This window comes from Schistocerca americana, chromosome 2, assembly GCF_021461395.2.
Source record: "Schistocerca americana isolate TAMUIC-IGC-003095 chromosome 2, iqSchAmer2.1, whole genome shotgun sequence".
Lineage (NCBI taxonomy): Eukaryota > Metazoa > Arthropoda > Insecta > Orthoptera > Acrididae > Schistocerca > Schistocerca americana.
Window position 1 is genome coordinate 387,431,498 of NC_060120.1, and position 22,499 is coordinate 387,453,996.

General features: G+C 40.8%; 1 protein-coding gene and 1 pseudogene across 1 annotated transcript in view; one reads left to right on the forward strand and one right to left on the reverse strand.

Annotated features, from left to right (window-relative positions):
• Positions 1-22,499, reverse strand: part of LOC124596152 — a 60,399-nt gene that overhangs the window by 12,267 nt on the left and 25,633 nt on the right. The window contains exon 2 of the mRNA XM_047135177.1: positions 9,311-9,668. Within this exon, the coding sequence (XP_046991133.1) occupies positions 9,311-9,668 (358 nt within the window). The remainder of the gene's footprint in view (positions 1-9,310; positions 9,669-22,499) is intronic.
• Positions 20,868-20,985, forward strand: LOC124597685 (annotated as a pseudogene).

Consider the following 22,499-nt stretch of genomic DNA (forward strand, 5'->3'; position numbering starts at 1 on the left):
AGCAAGACGTAGCAACCAACTTCTGCAAAGCAAATTTCAGTGTCATGTACATTCAGCAAGTTGCATTTGAAAATTTTACTTCATCGTCATTACAGGACATAGCAAAAGAGCAAAATAAAGACAACGTGTGGAAAGAAATTAAACACCTCTGGCAAAATAAGAATAATGTTACGATTAGAAACAATTACACTGTACGCAATGACATTCTATTTCGCCGCTCTCATCCTGACAGCAACAATTGGTTATTATGCATTCCTGACGAACTGGTTAACAAATTAATATGGTATACTCATTTAAGTTACGCACATTACGGAGCCAGAAAAATGTTTTCTTATACTGAGACAGAACTGTTATTTTGCCAACATGGAGAAACGTATACGACGAGTTTTAGCGTCATGTAAAATTTGCCAGAAAGCTAAGTCAGACACAACTTCACATATTCCTCCATTATATCCCATTATACCTGTTAAATTAAGACATATGGCCGCAGTAGACATTTTTGGTCCAATTCCGAGAACTAATAGAGGTTTTTGCTACATCTTTGTCGCTGTTGAAAAAAATGGCTCTGAGCACTATGGGACTCAACTGCTGAGGTCATTAGTCCCCTAGAACTTAGAACTAGTTAAACCTAACTAACCTAAGGACATCACAAACATCCATGCCCGAGGCAGAATTCGAACCTGCGACCGTAGCGGTCTTGCGGTTCCAGACTGCATCGCTGTTGAACTCACTTCAAAATTTGTTACTTTCACTCCGTTACGTAAAGCTACTGCTAAAACTGTTTCGAAAGCATTTGTAAAACATTTTCTATTTCATGTAGGGCATCTGATGAAAGTAATTTCTGACAATGGACCACAATTTCGTTCTGCTATATGGACACGCATGTTACGAGCTAGAAACATTTCTCCGATCTATATATCCAAGTACCATGCTTCTTCGAACCCCTGTGAACGATTAATGAAAGAAATTGGTAAACTGTGTAGAATATACTGCCACAAAAGACATATTGATTGGGATATACACATATTCTCATTCCAAGATGTAATTAATTCCATTCCAAATGAATCCACTATGCTATCTCCGTCTGTTATACTGAAAAATGTTGAACCATCTAACAAAATTAAAGAATTAGTAACATTTCCTACATCTCATCGACTACGACACCGTGAAATAATTGACATTGCACTGAACAACATCAAACGTGCCGCAGAGCGCCGGAGAAGACAGCAAAGACAGGTTTGTACACGCCGTGACTTTCACATTGGACAGAAGATATTAGTACGTACACACTATTTATCCAGCAGAATAAAAGGTAAGTGCAGTAAATTTGAACTTCTATACGCAGGTCCATATCGGATTCGCAGCATTCCTCACCCCAATGTTGTATACGTCGAAACTTTGAGAACCAGGAAAAGTAAGGGCAACCACCATGTGTCGAACATTAAACCCTTTATTGAATGAAACCACTTTATGATTTAACGTGCTATGATGCCACTTATGACCACTTATGCAATTATATTTATGTGACTAATTATTGATGACTATCGTATTTTTTTCTTGGCCAGTGCCCGGCAAGGTAAGGTTAGCAGGTCGCTCTTCTTGTCGTTACACATCAGACCGTGCATATTATTCCAGACAAACTTACGAATTTTATGAATGATTATGCAATTCTATGTAGTGACGTATTAATTTTATCAAATTCTCTCTCCATTAAAGTCTTTAATTCTCGCCTCTATTAACTACACTACATACAAGCTGAACACAACGAACGTCACATTTTGTCTTTCTTATGTATGTACGATTGTTTTCATGTTTTGTTTGTATGCACTGTGAAATAGTTAAGGTATAACACACACCAGTTGACTTTGACATTTTTTGCCCTATGATATCTCAACATCGTGACTGTTTTACATTTTTCTTTTTTTGCTGCTGCATTGTGATATTCTCTGTACATTTTTGCCTTTGAACACTGTCTATGCTTTTGACATATTACGTTTTCTGTCATGTTATGCTGTATGCTTAATTATGTCACCATAAACCAGTCATTATTTAGTGAGTATATGATGTAAAATGCAAGACATTAATCTTTGTTCATCATTTTCAGAAAGAAATAACTTGTAGAGGAAATAAATTAAACAGAAATGGGAATTTCAACTATGGAATAGATGAAAGGAGATACAAAAACCTTATGAGGAAGAGTAAATGGATCAGAATTAACAAGCATTAACAAGAATATACTACACATCGTAGAATAGCAGTCTTAACTAATTTTTTCTTTCAGAATACAAGGCGATTGATGCAGGCTGTCAGACAGAACTACACATCTTAGTTTTAGTGATGAAATATGCTAGAGATAAGGAATAGTTGTGTAATGAGTAATGAAGTGATTTTTTTTGCAGATGATAATGAATGCTGATGAAGAGCAATGGTGAAGAATATCCTACTATGAATAATGAAGCTTTTCTTTACAGGTGATGATAATAATGAAGTTATGATAATATGGATAATGAAGTTTTTTTCTTTACAGATGAGGATGATGTTGAAGTTTATGTAATTATGCTATGTAGTTATTTAAATATTTCTTGCAGTTTGTTTTGACAGTATGTTTTATATCGTATGGTATGATGACTGAAGGTTTTGGAAAGGACAGCTATGGAACACATTTTTTATACACATTTCACTACCTGTTAATTCGAAGTTCACTACTTTTCAGCATAGTATGCGTTTCTTCTTTTTATATCGTATGGTATGATGACTGAAGGTTTTGGAAAGGACAGCTATGGAACACATTTTTTATACACATTTCACTACCTGTTAATTCGAAGTTCACTACTTTTCAGCATAGTATGCGTTTCTTCTTTCAGCTCAATAATCCATTTTGTATTTTTTTCAGGAGAAGCTTTTCATGATACTTACTAAACTTGCTATTTATTAAACCTATGCTAGTACTTGCATTTTTTTTACCCAGTTGTGTCTATCATTTATAAGTGTGATGACATATACTTTCTTGTTTCATACCCTTGCTACAGCTGACTCATGACAAATGACGTTACACATTTTTCATTTACAGGAACAACCCAGGAGCAATTTTTTTTTCTTTTTCTCTTCTTGCTTTCCCTTATAATTACCCAAAGCAATGCATTGCTAACAAAAAAAAAAAAGGTCTGTATCACCAGTTCCAAATAATGCTACCCAGTTAAGAGAGTTCTGAATAATACTGAATGATGAACAATGTTTTGTACTATTCAATACTTGCTGGCCAATGAGTGCCAATAATTAGTATAACTAAATGAATTATGTTAATACTATGCCATTCATTAGCTCCTGTTTTCAATGATGACTTTTAATGTTTTGTAACTGGCCAATGAGTGCCAATAATTAGTATAACTAAATGAATTATGTTAATACTATGCCATTCATTAGCTCCTGTTTTCAATTATTACTTTTGATGTTTCGTAACTGGCGAATAAGTGCCAATAATTAGTATAACTAAATGAATTATGTTAATACTATGCCATTCATTAGCTCCTGTTTTCAATGATGACTTTTGATGTTTTGTAACTGGCCACTGAGTGCCAATAATTAGCGTAACTAAATGAATTATGTTAATACTATACCATTCATTAGCTCCTGTTTTCAATGATGACTTTTGATGTTTCGTAACTGGCCACTGAGTGCCAATAATTAGTGTAACTAAATGAATTATGTTAATACTATACAATTCATTAGCTCCTGTTTTCAATGATGACTTTTGATGTTTTGTAGCTGGCCACTGAGTGCCAATAATTAATATAACTAAATGAATTATGTTAATACTATGCCATTCATTAGCTCCTGTTTTCAATTATGACTTTTGATGTTTTGTAACTGGCGAATGAGTGCCAATAATTAGTATAACTAAATGAATTATGTTAATACTATGCCATTCATTAGCTCCTGTTTTCAATGATGATTTTTGATGTTTTGTAACTGGCCACTGAGTGCCAACAATTAGTGTAACTAAATGAATTATGTTAATACTATGCCATTCATTAGCTCCTGTTTTCAATGATGACTTTTGATGTTTTGTAACTGGCGAATGAGTGCCAATAATTAGTGTAACTAAATGAATTATGTTAATACCATACCATTCATTAGCTCCTGTTTTCAATGATGACTTTTGATGTTTTGTAACTGGCCACTGAGTGCCAATAATTAGCGTAACTAAATGAATTATGTTAATACTATGCCATTCATTAGCTCCTGTTTTCAATGATGACTTTTGATGTTTTGTAACTGGCCACTGAGTGCCAATAATTAGTGTAACTAAATGAATTATGTTAATACTATGCCATCCATTAGCTCCTGTTTTCAATGATGACTTTTGATGTTTTGTAACTGGCCACTGAATGCAAATAATTAGTATAACTAAATGAATTATGTTAATGCTATGCCAATAATTGACTCTCATTTTCAATGATGACTTCTGATGGTTTATAACTGGCCAATAAGTGCCAAGGTTCTGTGTAAATAGATAACTCATGAACATTATTCTGTAATACTAAATACATGGTACAGAAATGTTCAATAACTGGGCTATGAATGCCGCAAACTACTAATGTAATTCTCAATGAAGACTACTATGTGACTTAATGTCCTTCACCTTCTGAGCTAACTACCCTGAATTACTGCAATATCCATTTGTCCTGTCCATCCTCATGATCATGGAGCACTATATTTGGTTTTTGCACTAATTCTACGTTGGTGTGCCTTGTAAGAGCGTGGTGTTGACACGACATGCTGTCCACCACCGTGAGCGATGAAGAGGTTATTATGGTCCCGCTGTTTGGTGTACCTGATGTACTGCCAAAATGATAACAGGGAATATTACTATGACATTTCCGTGTCTTGGATACGCTGATAAATACTTCTGGGAAAAGAACTGCAAATTGTCTCACTTGGTGTTGTATTTCTGTGGAAAGATATGGACTTTCAGTGCAGCTGCGTGCAACCTAAGTGCTACAACCATGACGCAATCCTACCTATTCCTTCCCTAATTCTTGTAAAATAAAAAAGTCATATACAGTGCGTGTGCACTTCCTTTCATTTGTTAGTAAAATCAGTTATCCTGAAATTACTAAAGACTTCTATGGTGCATGTGCACTTTATTACACTCCTTGATTTGTTTGTTTGTTGTAGAAAAATACTAGAGAGTACTACAGTGCGTGTGCACTTTTGCCATTTATTAATACATTTTGTGATTTGCTGATATATTCTCATCTGCAGTGCATGTGCACTTATGTCACCTGTCAACATGATTTTTTACCATTGTGTTTATTTGTTATGAAAATGCTAAAGAGTTTTTCAGTGCGTGTGCACTTTTGTTATCTATCAAATAATATGTATATATATATTTTTTGATTTGCTAATATGTTTTGTACTCACATTTTGTCATTGTCTAATATATTTTGTACTTGATGCATGTGCACCATATTTCCTTCATGTTCTATATCTGTATATATGCTGTAATTGTAAAGTTAATTAGTTGAGAAAAAATTTGTTGCTCATGGCAAGTCCAAATGACTCACCATCGCTGCCAAATTTTTGCCCCCCCAGTGGAGGGTTATGAAACGCGTATGTATTTAGTACAGCGATGGCGAGGCATGACAGAATCTCTGACCAGAGAGTTATTTATCGTTGCTAGTCTGCGCTTGACCGCGCGAGAGTGCAGTTGCATGTAGGGAGTCGGCAGGTGCAGTTGCGGTCGAGTTGCGAGAGAGTTCAGTTGTACGTAGCGAGTCGCGAGAGCATGTAGTAGCGCACGAGAGACAGTAGCAGTTGTGTGTGAGGAGTCGGCGGGCGTCGACATGGGGCTCTGGTCAAGATTCAGGACGAGGTATATTTTTTAAATAAGGTAATGAAGCAGCATTGCGCTCATCTGATAATGTAATGCATCTTAAGTGTAATTAATTTGTTCAAGAATCGCCCCAATAATAATTTTGTTTTCAAACCAAGCATTTTAACAAAACAAACATTTTATTGAAAGAAAGTTTCCCATGCATTTCCTTAAAGAAAAAATTTACTTAAGTTCAAAGAATTTTTGCGATGCATTTCCTCCAAGCTATGGCGAAAAATAAGAGCAGATGCAATTTTACTGAGGTAAGAACAGGGCCTAAGATCGACATTTCGGTCTATTTGCGTTTTCATTGTCACTGAGATTTCATTTTTATTGAATTGACTTTCATTTTTGTGGGGAGCTTACACATGGCTCAGATTGCTATTTTTCATTTATTGTCATTGTCATTAAATTCCATTGCTGGGAGGTTACACTTAGCTCTATGTCCATTAGCATTTGAATAAGAATATTTTTACAATTTTGTGGGGAGGTTACATAGGAAACTCGTGAAACTTTGCGACATCATGACATGACGCTACGACTGGGCTGAGAATCCGAGAAGATCTCATACTGTCTTTATTAAAGATTCTTGTAAAGTCTTGTTGGTCAATACGGTGGGAACGTATCAGCGAAGAAATGGAATCGCTGACAAACACAATATGACGCTGCGAAATGGTACTGGAAAACGTTGCAATGGGTGTGGTTTTCATGCGGTACCAGTTACCTGTGGCAACCGAAGTGATTGCTAAATTAATTGCTGTGTTGGCCGAAAGCAAAAATCAAAATAAAAGTATTAAGAAAAGGGAAGTTCCCATTCCAGTTCTGTGTTGGTGCTACTCTCATATCAAAGACCGTGGCCCAGACCACAACAAATGTAGGCCAGCGTTCTGAAACAGTGGGAAGCGACATACAGTGGGGTGAAGTGGGGGGGGGGCGTGGTATATTTAAAAAAAATTAGCAACAAACAGTTTACGTTTATCTTTCAGTTCGAGCAAAGAAGATGCAGTCGGTCGAGATTGGATTTCTCCCGACGTCGGTGTTGACTCCAGACGTGGTCAACGACAGTGAAACCGCGGTCAATTTTTAACATTGTTTGAAATGATCGGGCGCGCTGGGTGACGTCGGCCGTCAGGGGAGTACCTCTCCGTTGTTGGCTGTGGTGTGACTTTACCCTTAAGTATCGCTTGCATTGCCAATTTTGACTCGTGTATCTCGACTATCCTCTCACATTTCTTTCAGATTCTGCAAGGAAGACTTGCCTGCAGTATAAAGCAGTTCCTGGTTAGTGACAGACATGAAGAGACCAATTGTTATCGGCTGGCGAAACAGATGGAGATACTCCAAATGCGAAAACGACAAGGTATGATGAGAACTAATCAGTAGTGAAGAACGTCCTTAGTGTGTAATTTCTTTACCCATTTTAGCTATTGATAGCACGAAGCCTAAGAAGCTGAAGAGACATATTGCAACTAGGCATCCTGAATTAACGAGAAACCTAAGATAATTTTTGTGATAAAACTAGATGTTTTATTGCCTATCCCCAGAAGAGCTTTGCTAAATCAACGAATGTGACTTTCATGGCCGTTTCAGTCTCTTATCAGATTTCACATAGGATTGCTAAACGCAAGAAACCGCACACGGTTGCAGAAACTCCAGTTTTAGTAGTAGCGATTGATATAGTATCAATGTTTGATGACTTAATTGCTCGACAGTTGAAATGTATTCATATCTCTAGTGGTACAGTACATAGAATAATTTCAGACATCTCTGACAATTTACTCGAGCAGTTAATCGATAAATTGCGTAAAAACAGTTTCGCAGTTCATGTGGGCGAAGCGATTGATATTCGTAAAGACGCTCATTTGATAGTTAATGTTCGTTTCGTTGATGACTTTAACATTCGAAAGAACTTTCTTTTCTTTAAGCCGACAGTGAGAACAGCTACAGCACAAAGCCTTTCCGACATTATCGATACTTTTTAAAATTTTTTTTAAATATAATGGAATAGGTGCAATGGAGTATGCACAGTTGAAACCTGGTCAGTGTCTGGAATTCATGGCCGATTGCAAGCGAAAGTTAAAACTGTAGCTCCTGAAGCAATATGGACTCACTGCATGATACAGTGCATCGAAAGGCCTGACCGCTGAAGATCTGAGCCTGCCTCTTCACGAAGAGCTGCAAACGGTTATAGAAACAGTTAACATTATTAAGGCAAACTCTATAAACTAACATCTTTTTGAAGTGCAGTGTGAGGAGATGGATGCTGACACATTCAGTTGCTCTGTTTTAGTAATGTTCGATGGCTTTTAAGGGATAAAAAAGCCAAAAAGAACGTTTGTACTGAGGAATGAGATATTTCTTTTAAAGGAGAAAAGTCGCTCTCTAGCTGACTGTGTCAACAACGGAATTTTTTTTACTGAAAATCGCTTTCCTCACTGACTTTTTTGAGAAAGTAAATATTCTAAGCATTTTATTTCAAGGTAATTAGGCAATGTTGGAACGAAAAAGTGAAGGTGTTCATAAAGGAATTAGATCCGTGGTAAAACCGAATGGAAAGCGACATGCTAGATATGTTCCCTAATCTAGTGTCACTGTTACACGACGCAGATAATCCGATACTTTCAATGTAGATAAAAGCCTGTCTTCTTCAGAATCTTGCAACACTTCGAAAAATATGGCGATTTTGATCAATTTAATTTGATGAAAAATCCGTTCGAAACTGCTCCTGGAGTATCAAGTGTAAATATAAAAGAGCAGGAACAACTCATTGATTTCTCTTGTGATACTTCACTGAAGAATAAATTTAATGAAGTGTCTTTGTTGGGGTTTGGGATACATATCAGCAAGGAATTCCCAACGCTGAACGAAAATGCAATGAAGAGCCTGATTCCTTGCAACAACAAACTTAGGCGAGGCTGGCTTTTCTGCTTTGGGAGTCGAACTAACATTCAAGGCTAAATGTTAGCAAAGAACTTCGAATTTCTGCTCTTACATCCGTCTTGAGAAATTTTTTCTCAAAAGCAAGCTCATCCATCACACTGAACTTCGTAATTTAAATTTTTATGCTATTGAAATCCTTTCTGAATTATAAATATTGTTCATTTCAAAGTTTTTGAATAAATGATTGCGAGCGACAAACAGTTCGTTCCGTACTATCGTTATAAAAAATGCTTAATTTTTATTAATAAAGTAGACTGGGGGGGGGGGGGCTGGCACAATTTTTGTCGTGATGGGGAGCTCGGATGAGAAAAGTTTGAGAACTACTGTCGCAGGCAACGGAAAAGCTATAAACACGACTGATACGTTTACTCCCTTTTGAAAATGTGATTCAATGTCACTTTAGGACCTAGCATCCTTTTGCCACAATTCTTTACATTAGATTGATACGTTTTGTTGTTGTTACGGATTGTTGTCGTATGAAGTGGCTGTTCGTACCTGTAAAGGAATCATGACGATCAGCAAAACGTATGCAGCGACGATAACAGCTAGCGGCCGGGTGTCCTCGCAGGATTGCAGGAAGTCCTGCAAGGGCAGGACGGAGTCGACATCGAGGTCATGCTGGCGCAGCACGTCGGCCAGTGTCTGGTGGTAGAGCTCCAGCAGCCTGCGGCCGTGCGCTTGCCGCAGGTCTCGCATGGAACTGAGGTGCAGGAAGCTGAGCACGTCATACGCCGGTGGCGCCAGTTTGGCCGTCTGGAAGTCCACCAGCCGCACCGACAGCCCGCGCTGCGCATCCTCTGCAAACAGCATGTTGTTCGGCCACAGGTCTTTGTGGCAGACCACGTTGCGGTACCTGCACGGCAAAGGGAGAGTGGTAAGTGAGTAATGTATGGACGATACTGTGCCCAATCACAACGACTGCCTGCGGCTGCTGTGATTAACGTGTGATCGTTTAGGGACGCCTCTCCAAGTTAAAAGAAAAAAGAAGATTTCACTATAATTTCTAACATTTTAGTAGTATAGCCTACAGGGCTTGTTACTGGCCCATTTTGTTTACATTTGCGACGAAGCCACGCTCCGTATGATGTCATCACATGATAAGCCCCACTCCTCTCCCTCGCTCCCTCCTCTTCAGCCAGTCACAGTGTAGTATTAAAATGAGGCACCCCAATCAGAATGTAGTTTAAAGAAATACATAAAATAAACTTAAAAAGTTCTCCTTGCACATGATATCTCTCTCACAATGTCTCGGTGCAATTGCTTTGAATAAATGTGATCACTTAGGGACATCTGTCCAAATTAAAACGAAAAACAAGATTTCGTTGTAATTGCTAACGTTTTAGTAGTATAGCCTACCGGGATTTCTGCATACTTTGTTGACATTAGATGTTCTGGCCCATTTTGTTTACATTTGCGACAAAGCCATGCCCCCTGTGATGTCGTCACGTGACACGTCCCGCCCTTCCTCCTTGCACTCTTCTCTCCAGCCAATCACAGTGTAGTATTAAAATAAGGCAATCCAATCAGAATGTAGTTCATAGAAATACGTAAAATAAATCTTAAAAAGTACTCCTTGCACATGGCATCTCTCTTACGAAGTAATCCACTTATGTTTACGATGCTCTGTTTCCTTCTGCACACACACACACACACACACACACACACACACACACACACACACACATAAATGCATCTACATTCCTGGAAATTGAAATAAGAACACCGTGAATTCATTGTCCCAGGAAGGGGAAACTTTATTGACACATTCCTGGGGTCAGATACATCACATGATCACACTGACAGAACCACAGGCACATAGACACAGGCAACAGAGCATGCACAATGTCGGCACTAGTACAGTGTATATCCACCTTTCGCAGCAATGCAGGCTGCTATTCTCCCATGGAGACGATCGTAGAGATGCTGGATGTAGTCCTGTGGAACGGCTTGCCATGCCATTTCCACCTGGCGCCTCAGTTGGACCAGCGTTCGTGCTGGACGTGCAGACCGCGTGAGACGACGCTTCATCCAGTCCCAAACATGCTCGATGGGGGACAGATCCGGAGATCTAGCTGGCCAGGGTAGTTGACGTACACCTTCTAGAGCACGTTGGGTGGCACGGGATACATGCGGACGTGCATTGTCCTGTTGGAACAGCAAGTTCCCTTGCCGGTCTAGGAATGGTAGAACGATGGGTTCGATGACGGTTTGGATGTACCGTGCACTATTCAGTGTCCCCTCGACGATCACCAGTGGTGTACGGCCAGTGTAGGAGATCGCTCCCCACACCATGATGCCGGGTGTTGGCCCTATGTGCCTCGGTCGTATGCAGTCCTGATTGTGGCGCTCACCTGCACGGCGCCAAACACGCATACGACCATCATTGGCACCAAGGCAGAAGCGGCTCTCATCGCTGAAGACGACACGTCTCCATTCGTCCCTCCATTCACGCCTGTCGCGACACCACTGGAGGCGGGCTGCACGATGTTGGGGCGTGAGCGGAAGACGGCCTAACGGTGTGCGGGACCGTAGCCCAGCTTCATGGAGACGGTTGCGAATGGTCCTCGCCGATACCCTAGGAGCAACAGTGTCCCTAATTTGCTGGGAAGTGGCGGTGCGGTCCCCTACGGCACTGCGTAGGATCCTACGGTCTTGGCGTGCATCCGTGCGTCGCTGCGGTCCGGTCCCAGGTCGACGGGCACGTGCACCTTCCGCCGACCACTGGCGACAACATCGATGTACTGTGGAGACCTCACGCCCCACGTGTTGAGCAATTCGGCGGTACGTCCAACCGGCCTCCCGCATGCCCACTATACGCCCTCGCTCAAAGTCCGTCAACTGCACATACGGTTCACGTCCACGCTGTCGCGGCATGCTACCAGTGTTAAAGACTGCGATGGAGCTCCGTATGCCACGGCAAACTGGCTGACACTGATGGCGGCGGTGCACAAATGCTGCGCAGCTAGCGCCATTCGACGGCCAACACCGCGGTTCCTGGTGTGTCCGCTGTGCCGTGCGTGTGATCATTGCTTGTACAGCCCTCTCGCAGTGTCCGGAGCAAGTATGGTGGGTCTGACACACCGGTGTCAATGTGTTCTTTTTTCCATTTCCAGGAGTGTATTTATTCAAAAATTATGTAAACGGTGTAGAAGGGTGTAACATGAAATATATTGTAGTACTTTACAGGACCCTCAAAAGTATGCGAACACAGTGATTTTTTTCGCATCACATTCAAAATACTTTAATCAAAAAACTCTGCAAAGGGGTTTAATTTGCAGTATTTTTGTCCAAGCTCAAAAGTGCCTGAAAGCTCTCAATACTTTTCGCCGTATTCGTAACTAGACTGACGGGAAAATATCGTAATACCAAGTACTAGTTAATCTAGAGTAATGGAATTTTGGGAATACATTTGTTTGGATAACATATTTAAGTGATTAACACTGCAAGATCACAGGTTAATGTAAGTGAGAGATAAGACATTGAACATGTGAAATGCTGGCACATTAACAACCGGTGTAACGGCCAGAATGTTAAATGAAAACATGCAAACCTGCATGCATGGTGTTGTGCAGGTGTCTCATGCGAGTTTGTGGGAAGGAGTTCCGTGCGTGTCGCACTTGGGAGTCAGAGGAATACAGGGACGGTTAGTGGTGGTCGTGGATAACGCTGAAGTTGTCGTCCGATGATGTCCCATATGTGCTCCACTGGAGACAGACCTGGTGATCGAGCAGGCCAAGGCAACATGCCGACACTCTGTAGGGCATGTTGGGTTATAACATAAGTATGTGGGAGAGTGTTATCCTGTTGGAAAACACTCCCTGGAATGCAGCTCAACATGTCGAATCACCAGACTGGCGTACAAATTTGCAGTCAGAGTACGTGGGATAACCAAAGGAGTGCTCCTGCTGACACACAAAATCGCACTCCATACCATAATTCCAGTTGTAGATGCAATGCATCTAATAATATACAGACAGGTTGGTTGCATGCCCTCAACTGGTCTCTTTTTAAGCAACATACGGCCATCAGTGGTATCAAGACAGAAGCAGCTTTCATCAAAAAACACAACAGACCTCCACCTTTCCCTCGGATCAGCTCTCACATGACGCCACTGAAGTCGCTATTGGGTGATGGTCTGGGGTCAGTGGAACGCACGCTACGGATCGTCGTATTGGCTCTGAGCTACCCTTGAAATAACCGATTTGTAACAGTTCTTTGTGTAAAACACCAGAGCCATGTACCGAACACGATGGTCTTCCCTCTCGGTAATACCACGTGGCCATCTTCTAGCGACCGTACATTCTCGTGACCGCAGCTGCCAGCGTCCTACACGGTGTCTACAATCCTGCCAAGTCTTTCTGCTGTATCACAGAAGAACGGCTTCTCGTAATCCTGTTACACGATCTCCTTCAAGCCTCAGTGAGGTATTGATAATGGCGTCTTCGTCGGCTTAAAGGCGTTGTTGACTAACATCGGCTCACCATGTCCAATCTCAAACGTAGCAAACGCTCACGACCGTTACAGTGTATTCATAAAGCAAACCTGATTCACATCCTCATAGTGACGCTACTACCGCCACTTTCACGCAACTGACACGAAATTTTAATAGATATTTCAGATGTAGAAAACGCTTACCAACTTTTAATGTCACATGTCTCCTTCTTGGAGTGGTGATCTTTTTCTGTCAGTGTATTTATCCTAAAACTTACGTAAAAGACCACTTGGGTACAAATGAAGCCTTAAATGAATTATTTTCCACATCTAAAATTTTGTCAGGTGCCACAAGGCAGGGAGGCAGCCGTAGGCACGACTAGACTGACTGGGCATTTTGCTTCTACCTACAATTGTTGTCGCTCTGTGACACCCAGTTGGCATAATGTGATGTGCACACCACATTGTAAAACACACATGGGCACTACAACTTGAAGCACACTTATTGGCGAAAGTAAACAATGTTATTCCCACCTCAAAAACTTGTCTGACACCAAAGTCAGTCAAACATTATAGTCACCTTAAATTATTTTACACATGTATGATGCTTATCGGACAATGGCGTTTCCACAGTGGTCACACTGGTTCCTGGGAGGTCACCAAAGTTAAGAACTGTCGGGCTTGGCTAGCACTTGGATGGGTCAACGTCCTGGTCTGCCAAGTACTGTTCCAAGCGAGGTGCACTCAGCCCCTGTGAGGCCAATTGAGGAGCTACTTGATTGAGAAGTAGCGGCACCGGCCACGGAAACTGACGACGACCGGAAGAGCGGTGTGCTGACCACATGACCCTCCGAACCCTGTGATGCTTAAGGACTGTGAATGACATGGCGGCCAATTGGTAGTGTTGGACCTGCATGGCCTGTTCAGACGGTGTTTGTTTTCTTATGATGCTTATCAGGTGCCACACTGTTCTTTCCATGAGTATGTCAGCATCACAAAAAAGTGTAATACTTTTGTCACGTATTTTATTACAATGCTACTTTACACATGCACACAACGCACATATTCATCAAATCAGTATCCATAACACGACTGTGAACTCCAAAGTAAGTACCTACATGCTGTTTTCACGTCCAAACACATGTGGCATGGTAACTGTACATGTAAACGTCTTACGGAATATCAGAACGAGTATAACAAATATTCTCCATAAATAGTTAAAAACCAACATTTGCTTATGGAATGCAATTAACAAATTAGTAATACACAGTTTCTGAAGATGATTTTATCTTGAAACACTATTCTGCAAAATTTCAAAACACGAAATAAAGTCAACTACTGCTTTATGTTCCAGTTGATTGTCGTCATCAACAGAAAGCTGAACTGCTAAACGCTCATAATTCGATTAACGAATTATAGTGCAAAGCATAACAGATCAATAATTAATTATTTTCCACATCTATGATATTCACCACAATGTTAAGTCAAACCTTCAATTATCCGCAAAAATGTGTCATTGATTCAAGAAAAGCTCATACACCATGTAGCACAATGTTATTTTCTACATACACACACACATCCCTCAAACTGGTGCCTAAAAAATCTCTGCAGATTCTCCAATTAAGTGCTGCAACGCTATTTACATGACTAAACACGTGGTAAACAGACAGATGACACTAAAAGTCAGGCCTAATGATCGATATTGTAATAGTAACCTGATGAGGCTTACAACTAGAGAAAATACGTACGTGTTGCAACACTAGGAAAACTGACAAACAAAGAGATATTCTGAATGCAATTAATTAGGTCTACTCTTGGTGTAAGTCACAATACATCTTAAAATTCTATGATGCTTATCAAGTGTTACAATGCTACCACTTTGTCTAAAATACAAAAAGCATGTTGTCGTTTAAAGCTGAGAAAATGTTATACAAATTACTGACATCCAACCTTTCTTACTAGCGTTTCACCACCATTTTAGCGGAGAAGAAGATTACATATCACTTGAAATATACAATCGATAATACTGATTGACAATTATTGACTTCTATTACCGATAATAGTGCCTGTACTCGAGACAGTGTAAGATGACACCTGACATGCAGCATTTCTGTTGCCAGCTCTCAACTGTAAATGGCTGCAGGTGAAAACATAGCCGTCTATTGAAATGTGACACCATTGCGGCGTTGCTATAAAGTCGTTTACAAAATCGCATTACGTGATCGGTTAATGTAGGCACGTGAAGCTGCCATGCCCAGTTCACTACAGCTGTCAGAGACCAACCAGCACTGACTTAACAACAGTCGAGGCTAAGCACCAAACGAACTGCTTTTATATTTACCAATCGGAACTGCAGTCCCAAGGCACTCTAAAACGTTGGCAGAGTGTATCTGCTGTAATTAGCTAATAAATAATACCTACTTGTAATAAAAACACGTGACATAAAACACCACACACATATATATATATATATATATACACATCCCAAACTATCCGAACTTCGTTTAAGAAAGGAAGGAAGAAGGTGTTATTATTACGATTTATCACTTCAACTGGACAACTTTTCCAATGTTTACACGCAACATGAAGAAAGATAGTGACAGAGACGTTATATCTCTAACGAGGGTGACAGAGTCTGTATCTCGAAAGCAATATTATTTGTCATGTATCAAGTACAAAAAACATATGTAGGTTGCACATAAATGTAAAACTGTTAGATTTTGAGCACAAAACGCACTCTGGAGGCACGACGGACCTCCATAATAAATATCTTCAAATCTGTATAGTCTGTATTATTTATTAAAATTTTCACAGATTGCCTATTGACACTAACGATAAAAACTTTTAGATTATGTAGCACTTGTTGACAATGAAAATTCGATTGCTGTACGACACAAGCACTATCGACCTTAAAACTCACCATTTCGATTGCTACATTGTGTGTATAACTTATTAACATACACACAGCTCACTTATTGATACTAATCAAACAAATTATAGGGTTGTAGATAACAGTAGTTTGATCTCAGTGCTAGCAGGCCGAAGTGGCCGTGCGGTTAAAGGCGCTGCAGTCTGGAGCCGCAAGACCGCTACGGTCGCAGGTTCGAATCCTGCCTCGGGCATGGATGTTTGTGATGTCCTTAGGTTAGTTAGGTTTAAGTAGTTCTAAGTTCTAGGGGACTGATGACCTCAGCAGTTGAGTCCCATAGTGCTCAGAGCCATTTTTTGATCTCAGTGCTACACATTAAATTTATCTAAATACACAAAAACTGGCTGCAGACTCGGTCGTTTCCGTTACGGGGACCCTTACCTCAGAAAAGTTCGTAACGTCGTCACTGAATCACCTTGTATATACATACATTTACAGGCGTCGGCTCCTATAACATTGTCGCTCTGTAGCGTCGTTGGATGACGTTTCCGGACATGAGTTCCTATTCAAAATGTTACGTGCTCACTACCTTCTACAAGTCCTAGAAGTTTGTAATGGGAATCTCCGGACACCTAGTATCAGTGGTGAGAGCACGAGACAAGTACTGGGCGAGTAGCAACGACAGGGGCTAAGCGGCGCTGTAATCGGGGGTGCAGTGCAGTAACTGAAGAAAATTGTAAGGTAATAACTAACAGAATAAGAAACAAATGTGAACTACCGTAGAGAAAAAAATGTACACAATCGTAGTGCAGGATATATGAGATCAAAAACTGCGTTTGCCGGCCGAAGTGGCCGTGCGGTTAAGGGCGCTGCAGTCTGGAACCGCAAGACCGCTACGGTCGCAGGTTCGAATCCTGCCTCGGGCATGGATGTTTGTGATGTCCTTAGGTTAGTTAGGTTTAACTAGTTCTAAGTTCTAGGGGACTAATGACCTCAGCAGTTGAGTCCCATAGTGCTCAGAGCCATTTGAACCATTTTTTTTGAAAAACTGCGTTTGGAGGCATAAACAGAAAGGCTCATAGGCGCAAGCGCAGTACAATAAAAGTGAAATTCGTAAATCAATAACAACTGAAAATCTTGATAACAAATATAAAACTAAAATGAAGAAATGAGAATACAAATAAAGTACAATAAAATATATATGATAAATAGCTGTGGCCCTGGTTGTAAAAAAGAAGGGGAACAAAGAAGTCATAAAATCTTTAAAAATGGGATACATGGAATCATAGAAAACTTGATCTTTACTGGTCAGCTGTTCATTAAGCAACAAATCCTTCGTAATGTGCAAACGTTTATCGACTTCCAACTCTTCAAGAAGGTTCAGTCTCTTCCCTTTGGGAGCGTGTTGTAAAACCATTAGGTTTCCAAGCGTGAGTGATTGTTGCCCACTGGATCTGACATGTTGTGCAAGGGCGGAATAATGTTTATCCTGCCATTTCCTTGTAAGTAGATGTTCCTGAAACCCATACCCTTCCAGTCTGGCCACTGTAAGCTGCTTGAAAATCACAGGTCTCAAGTTTACATACGCCAGATGCATCATATTTATCTTTTCAGGGATGCTCATTGTAAATATACGGATATTGGATTTTGCTATAACTGGTGAACACTATTCTTACATTTTGACCCCCAAAATTTTAGTTAAATCATAAGACAAATTACTTAAAAATAGAACTTCGCAAACTTGCGATTCTGAGATACAAGGCTAAGAGTAGTTCCTTCTTAACCTGGCAATGTTTTTTTCATATATAATTTGGCAATTTTGGAGGGACTGTAGACATAATTAAAAACGACATATTTAAGATTTTTCAATTACTTTGCAGTGGATTCTGCGCTAACAGGAATTTCTGTGATAAGATGTGTCGCAGATCTTAGTAACACATCTTGTACTTATGAGGATGACATGACGTGGCAGTATAGCTGAGTCGTTTGTAGAACGCTTACGGTGAATGTCAAATCTGATGACATTATTAGCGGGGAAAAGTTGCAGATCGAGGGAGCTGAGAATACCTTTGCTACGCGTAACTTCGTGTGTAAAGGCCATTTTATTACGCAGGCTGCTAAACTCTTGCCCCAGAAGAGTGATGTCAGATTCTTAGCCGTCGGAAACTATGATTATGCCACCCACATATCGCCTATAAGAGTGACTTTTTTTCAGATAGTTGAGGTCCAGGAAAAATAATTGCGTTCCCGCCGCCTCTAAGGGGGTACAGTAGGTAGGTGAGGTAGGGTTCCGCGTTGTGGGTCCAGGCGGGCCAACGTTTGTCCCAAAGACTTTGAAACACGATTTATATCATACACTCGTGTTCATAAAAAAACAGAACACCTTCAACAAGTAATGATAGGACGTTCATATTCACAGGAAATGTACATGAGTATGTTCTACACAAATAATTAGCAGTTGAAGCATGTCGGGCAGCGGGATCATGGTCAACATCGATATCGTGGCGCAACACCAACTACCGGTAAAATGTGCCTGGGGCTCTCGTTGTCGCTGTAAACCGGAGGTAATGGATTATTATGACTTGAGCAGACATGCAGGATGCCTCGTACACGAATGTACGAACCACATCGTCAAATCAGTGTGTCTGGAAAAAGGCGCATTATTGGCATGAGAGAATGTGATGCGTCCATCAGGGAAATTTCTGCTCGCGTGGGAAGAAATGTTTGGGTGCTGCAACGGGTGTGTGCAGGATGGTTCGCGGAAGGCCGTAGAACGCGAAGAGATGGGTCATGCCGCACCATCCAAACCACCTCCCGAGAAAATCCACACCTCATCCGAATGGCATTGCCGGAGAGATCTGAGTCCTCCTCGGCTCTGGAACAAGAGTGGAATAGTGTAACACATCGTACACTACTAAGGGCGACAGCCCGTCGCCGTAAATTACGGCGCGGGTTACGTCATCCACTTCTGCGCGTACCTTTGACGAATGTGCAGGAACATGCTAGATGGCAATGGTGTATGGAACGACGTCACTGGGGACAGGAAAGGCATCAGACAGTGTTTTTGGATGAATCAAGATTCTGTTTATTTGAAAATGATGGTCGCATTTTGGTTCGCAGCAGACAAGGGGAATAGCATCGCAACGACTGCATTTGCACAAGACATACAGCTCCAGCTCTAGGTCTCATGGTGGGGGTACTATTGGGTACAGTCACAAATTAGAGTTGGTGCATATCCATGGCACTGTAACCAGTATGACCTCCTTGAATGATATCCAGCGACCCATAATCACACACTTTTGCCCGACACCCCAGACGACATTTTTCAGCAAGACAATGCACGGTCACATGTTGCTACCCGAACCATTACCTTCTTGGTGTCATAGGATGTCAGCCTTTTGCATTGGCCCTCCAGGTCACCAGACTTGTCAACAATCGGAAATGTGTGGGATACGGTGAAACGACAGGTGCGGCGCTATGACCCAACGCCGACTACCACAGATGAACTTTGGAAATAAGTGAGTGCAGCACAGATGGCTATACCACAGGACGCCATTCGCTCCTTGTACGCGTCGATGCGTCCTTGCACGGAACAAGTTATCAGGGCCTACGGCAGACCCTGTGCCTTCTAGGCATCAGGAGACATGCTGAACCGAGGTGACTGAAATGATAATCACTTCTGCAGAACATTCTAATGTACATGTCAAGTGATTATGAACGTTCTACCTCAAGTAGTTTAAGATGTTCAGTTTTTTTCTGAATGTGAGTGTAAACTGAAGTCTCCTGCCGCTTTTTTCCGTCTGTACGTGAATACTAATTCGAAGAACTACTGTAGGAATTTTAATACGGTTTTCACGAATAGAGAGACTGATTCACGAGGAAGGCTGGTGTGTATGATTTATTACCACTACGCCAGACAAGTTGTCCAATTGGAAATACTTAGTGCTAGCAGTGAGAAGCCGGGGCGGGATGCTAGTTATTCTGTAATACCGTGCATCCTATCCATTACCCTTTTCGTAGACGGAAGCGACATGTGCCCTCTTGCAGTCACACGAGGTTATTCGTTACGCGATCCATTGTTAATAGATATGAGCTGTAACTAGAGCTGTGCACTACCAAAACTGTTGTTCAATGGTTTTGGTACACTACATAAATGACGTAGTTAGAGGTACTGTTACCAGTAGTATTGGTAGCACTGGTAGAAAAAGATAAATGAATCTGTAAAAGAGAAACTGGGAGCCGACGACTTCTCTTTGAGTCATGTTTGCTTGGTTTTTGTTTTGCGCATAAATGGAATCATTCAGTGTTAGTCCATTGTGTATTTTATATCATTACAGAGTATAAATTGCATTTTTAAGTAATGAAAATTAGTTGGTCGCGCAACTTTTACGTTTTTATGTAACCAAAGCAATTACTTTCGATGTATGTACAGTTTCTATGCACAAACGTAATATATATAATTACTGTTGTATTTTGTATTCAATAGATCAAAGGCAGAAGTCTCTATTTGTTATTGATAAATACGCAAGCTCTTTATAATATCTTTTACAAAAGTTCGACGAAGCAATGTTTGATATATTTTTGTTCTGCGTCGTTTTTATTTTCGATTTTTCTGAGGTAATTGCATTTTCTAGCTCTATATCATAAATCTGTAATCTTTTCTTTATGTTTACTACAACATCCGTCTGTTTCACGCTACAGATCTATAATTTTCGAATGGAACCTGAATTAAACAGTGACAAGTTCAGTTTAGTCAACGGACTTGCCGCAGCGGTAACACCGGTTCCCGTCAGATGACCGAAGTTAAGCGCTGTCGGGCTGGGCTAGCACTGGGATGGGTGACCATCTGGTCTGCCGAGCGCTGTTGGCAAGTGTGGTGCTCTCAGCACTTGTGAGGCACACAAAGGAACAACCTGACTGACAAGTAGCTGCTCCGGTCTCGTAAACTGACATACAGCCGGAAGAGCGGTATGCTGACCACATGCCCCTCGATATCCGCATCCAGTGACGCCTGTGAGCTGAGGATGACACGGCGGCTGGTCGGTACCGTTGGGCTTTCCAAGGCCTGTTCGGACGGAGTTTAGTTAGGTTTTAAGTTCAGTTTTACTATAAATACTGTTTATTTTTAAGTAACAGACGGGAGGATAAATAAGTAGAACAAAAATGTTCTATAGATCATGCAGTTCTTTATACATAGTTTCTAGACGGTTTACCGCTTCTGGTTTTTAGGGGTGCTTAATAAGACACTGATCGCATATTTAAAGAAAGAGATTATTATGAGGTAACGCCTGGTACGCAACACACATAACGTACAGGTAACGCGATTACAGCCTTCACTGACCAAAGGTACCAGGAAAACTACCGTAGTCTATGCTTAATTATGATAGATAGCCTACGGTACTTCTACAACATTAGCTACGAGAGAAGCTAGTTCTATTGTGTTTTCAGTAAAAAATATAACTCGATATAATTATGCCTTGTTCGCTTTAAGTACTATTAACTGTTTTCAACACTGGAGGTGCTAAGATCGATTCTGTTCATTTGAAAGTCTGTTTGGCGTTCCTGGATGGCGACGGTGGTATCCTCTAGCGTGGATACATTTTTAATCGCGGAATTTAGAATTTCTGCTGTCTTCTTGATGTATTCCGTTCACTGAATTTATACATGACCGAAACTTCCTAAAATATTCTGAGCAATCTCCCACCAGGCTCTGACTGAAACTTATTATAAACTTCACGTTTGCCCATTCTTACTGATGCACGGGATGCTATTAAGTTTTCTCTGTCAGTATCCCAGAATCTCCATTGCAACGAGACTACGATAGTCTCTGTTTTTACAACATTATTCGATTAGTTAGTATCACTGAACCACCACGTATCTTTGCACTCTTCTGTTACTTTATTCTGAACGTACTGATTCACATTGTGATTTACCACACCTGCAGATGATCATTGTTCCTGTAACAGTATCCAGGTAGCTAATATCTGTGTCATTAATGAGGTTTCTATAGAAGACAGGGTCTGTTTGTAATGCGTAGAGCGCTATCTTGGCATATACAGCACTAGCCAGTGAAACTCGAGTCTGATGATGAGAGCAGTAATGTGCTACGTTGTGGTGAGGCGTGAAAGAGAGGCAGAATTCCTCTGATGTGAACCAATAGAAAAATTAACCGCAAATAATAACCTCTCATAGTTGGGATTATTTTTCTTCACAGAAAGTTAATAATATCACTGGATAAGAAACAAAGACGTCTTGAGTACGTTGAAGACAAGAATTTATGGACAGAAATGACAAAGATACATGCATCAGTATTAAAACTGTATATTTCGATTTTGTTGCTTCGATTCTTGTTCTGTCACTTACGTACATGTCTAGCTATTCAGT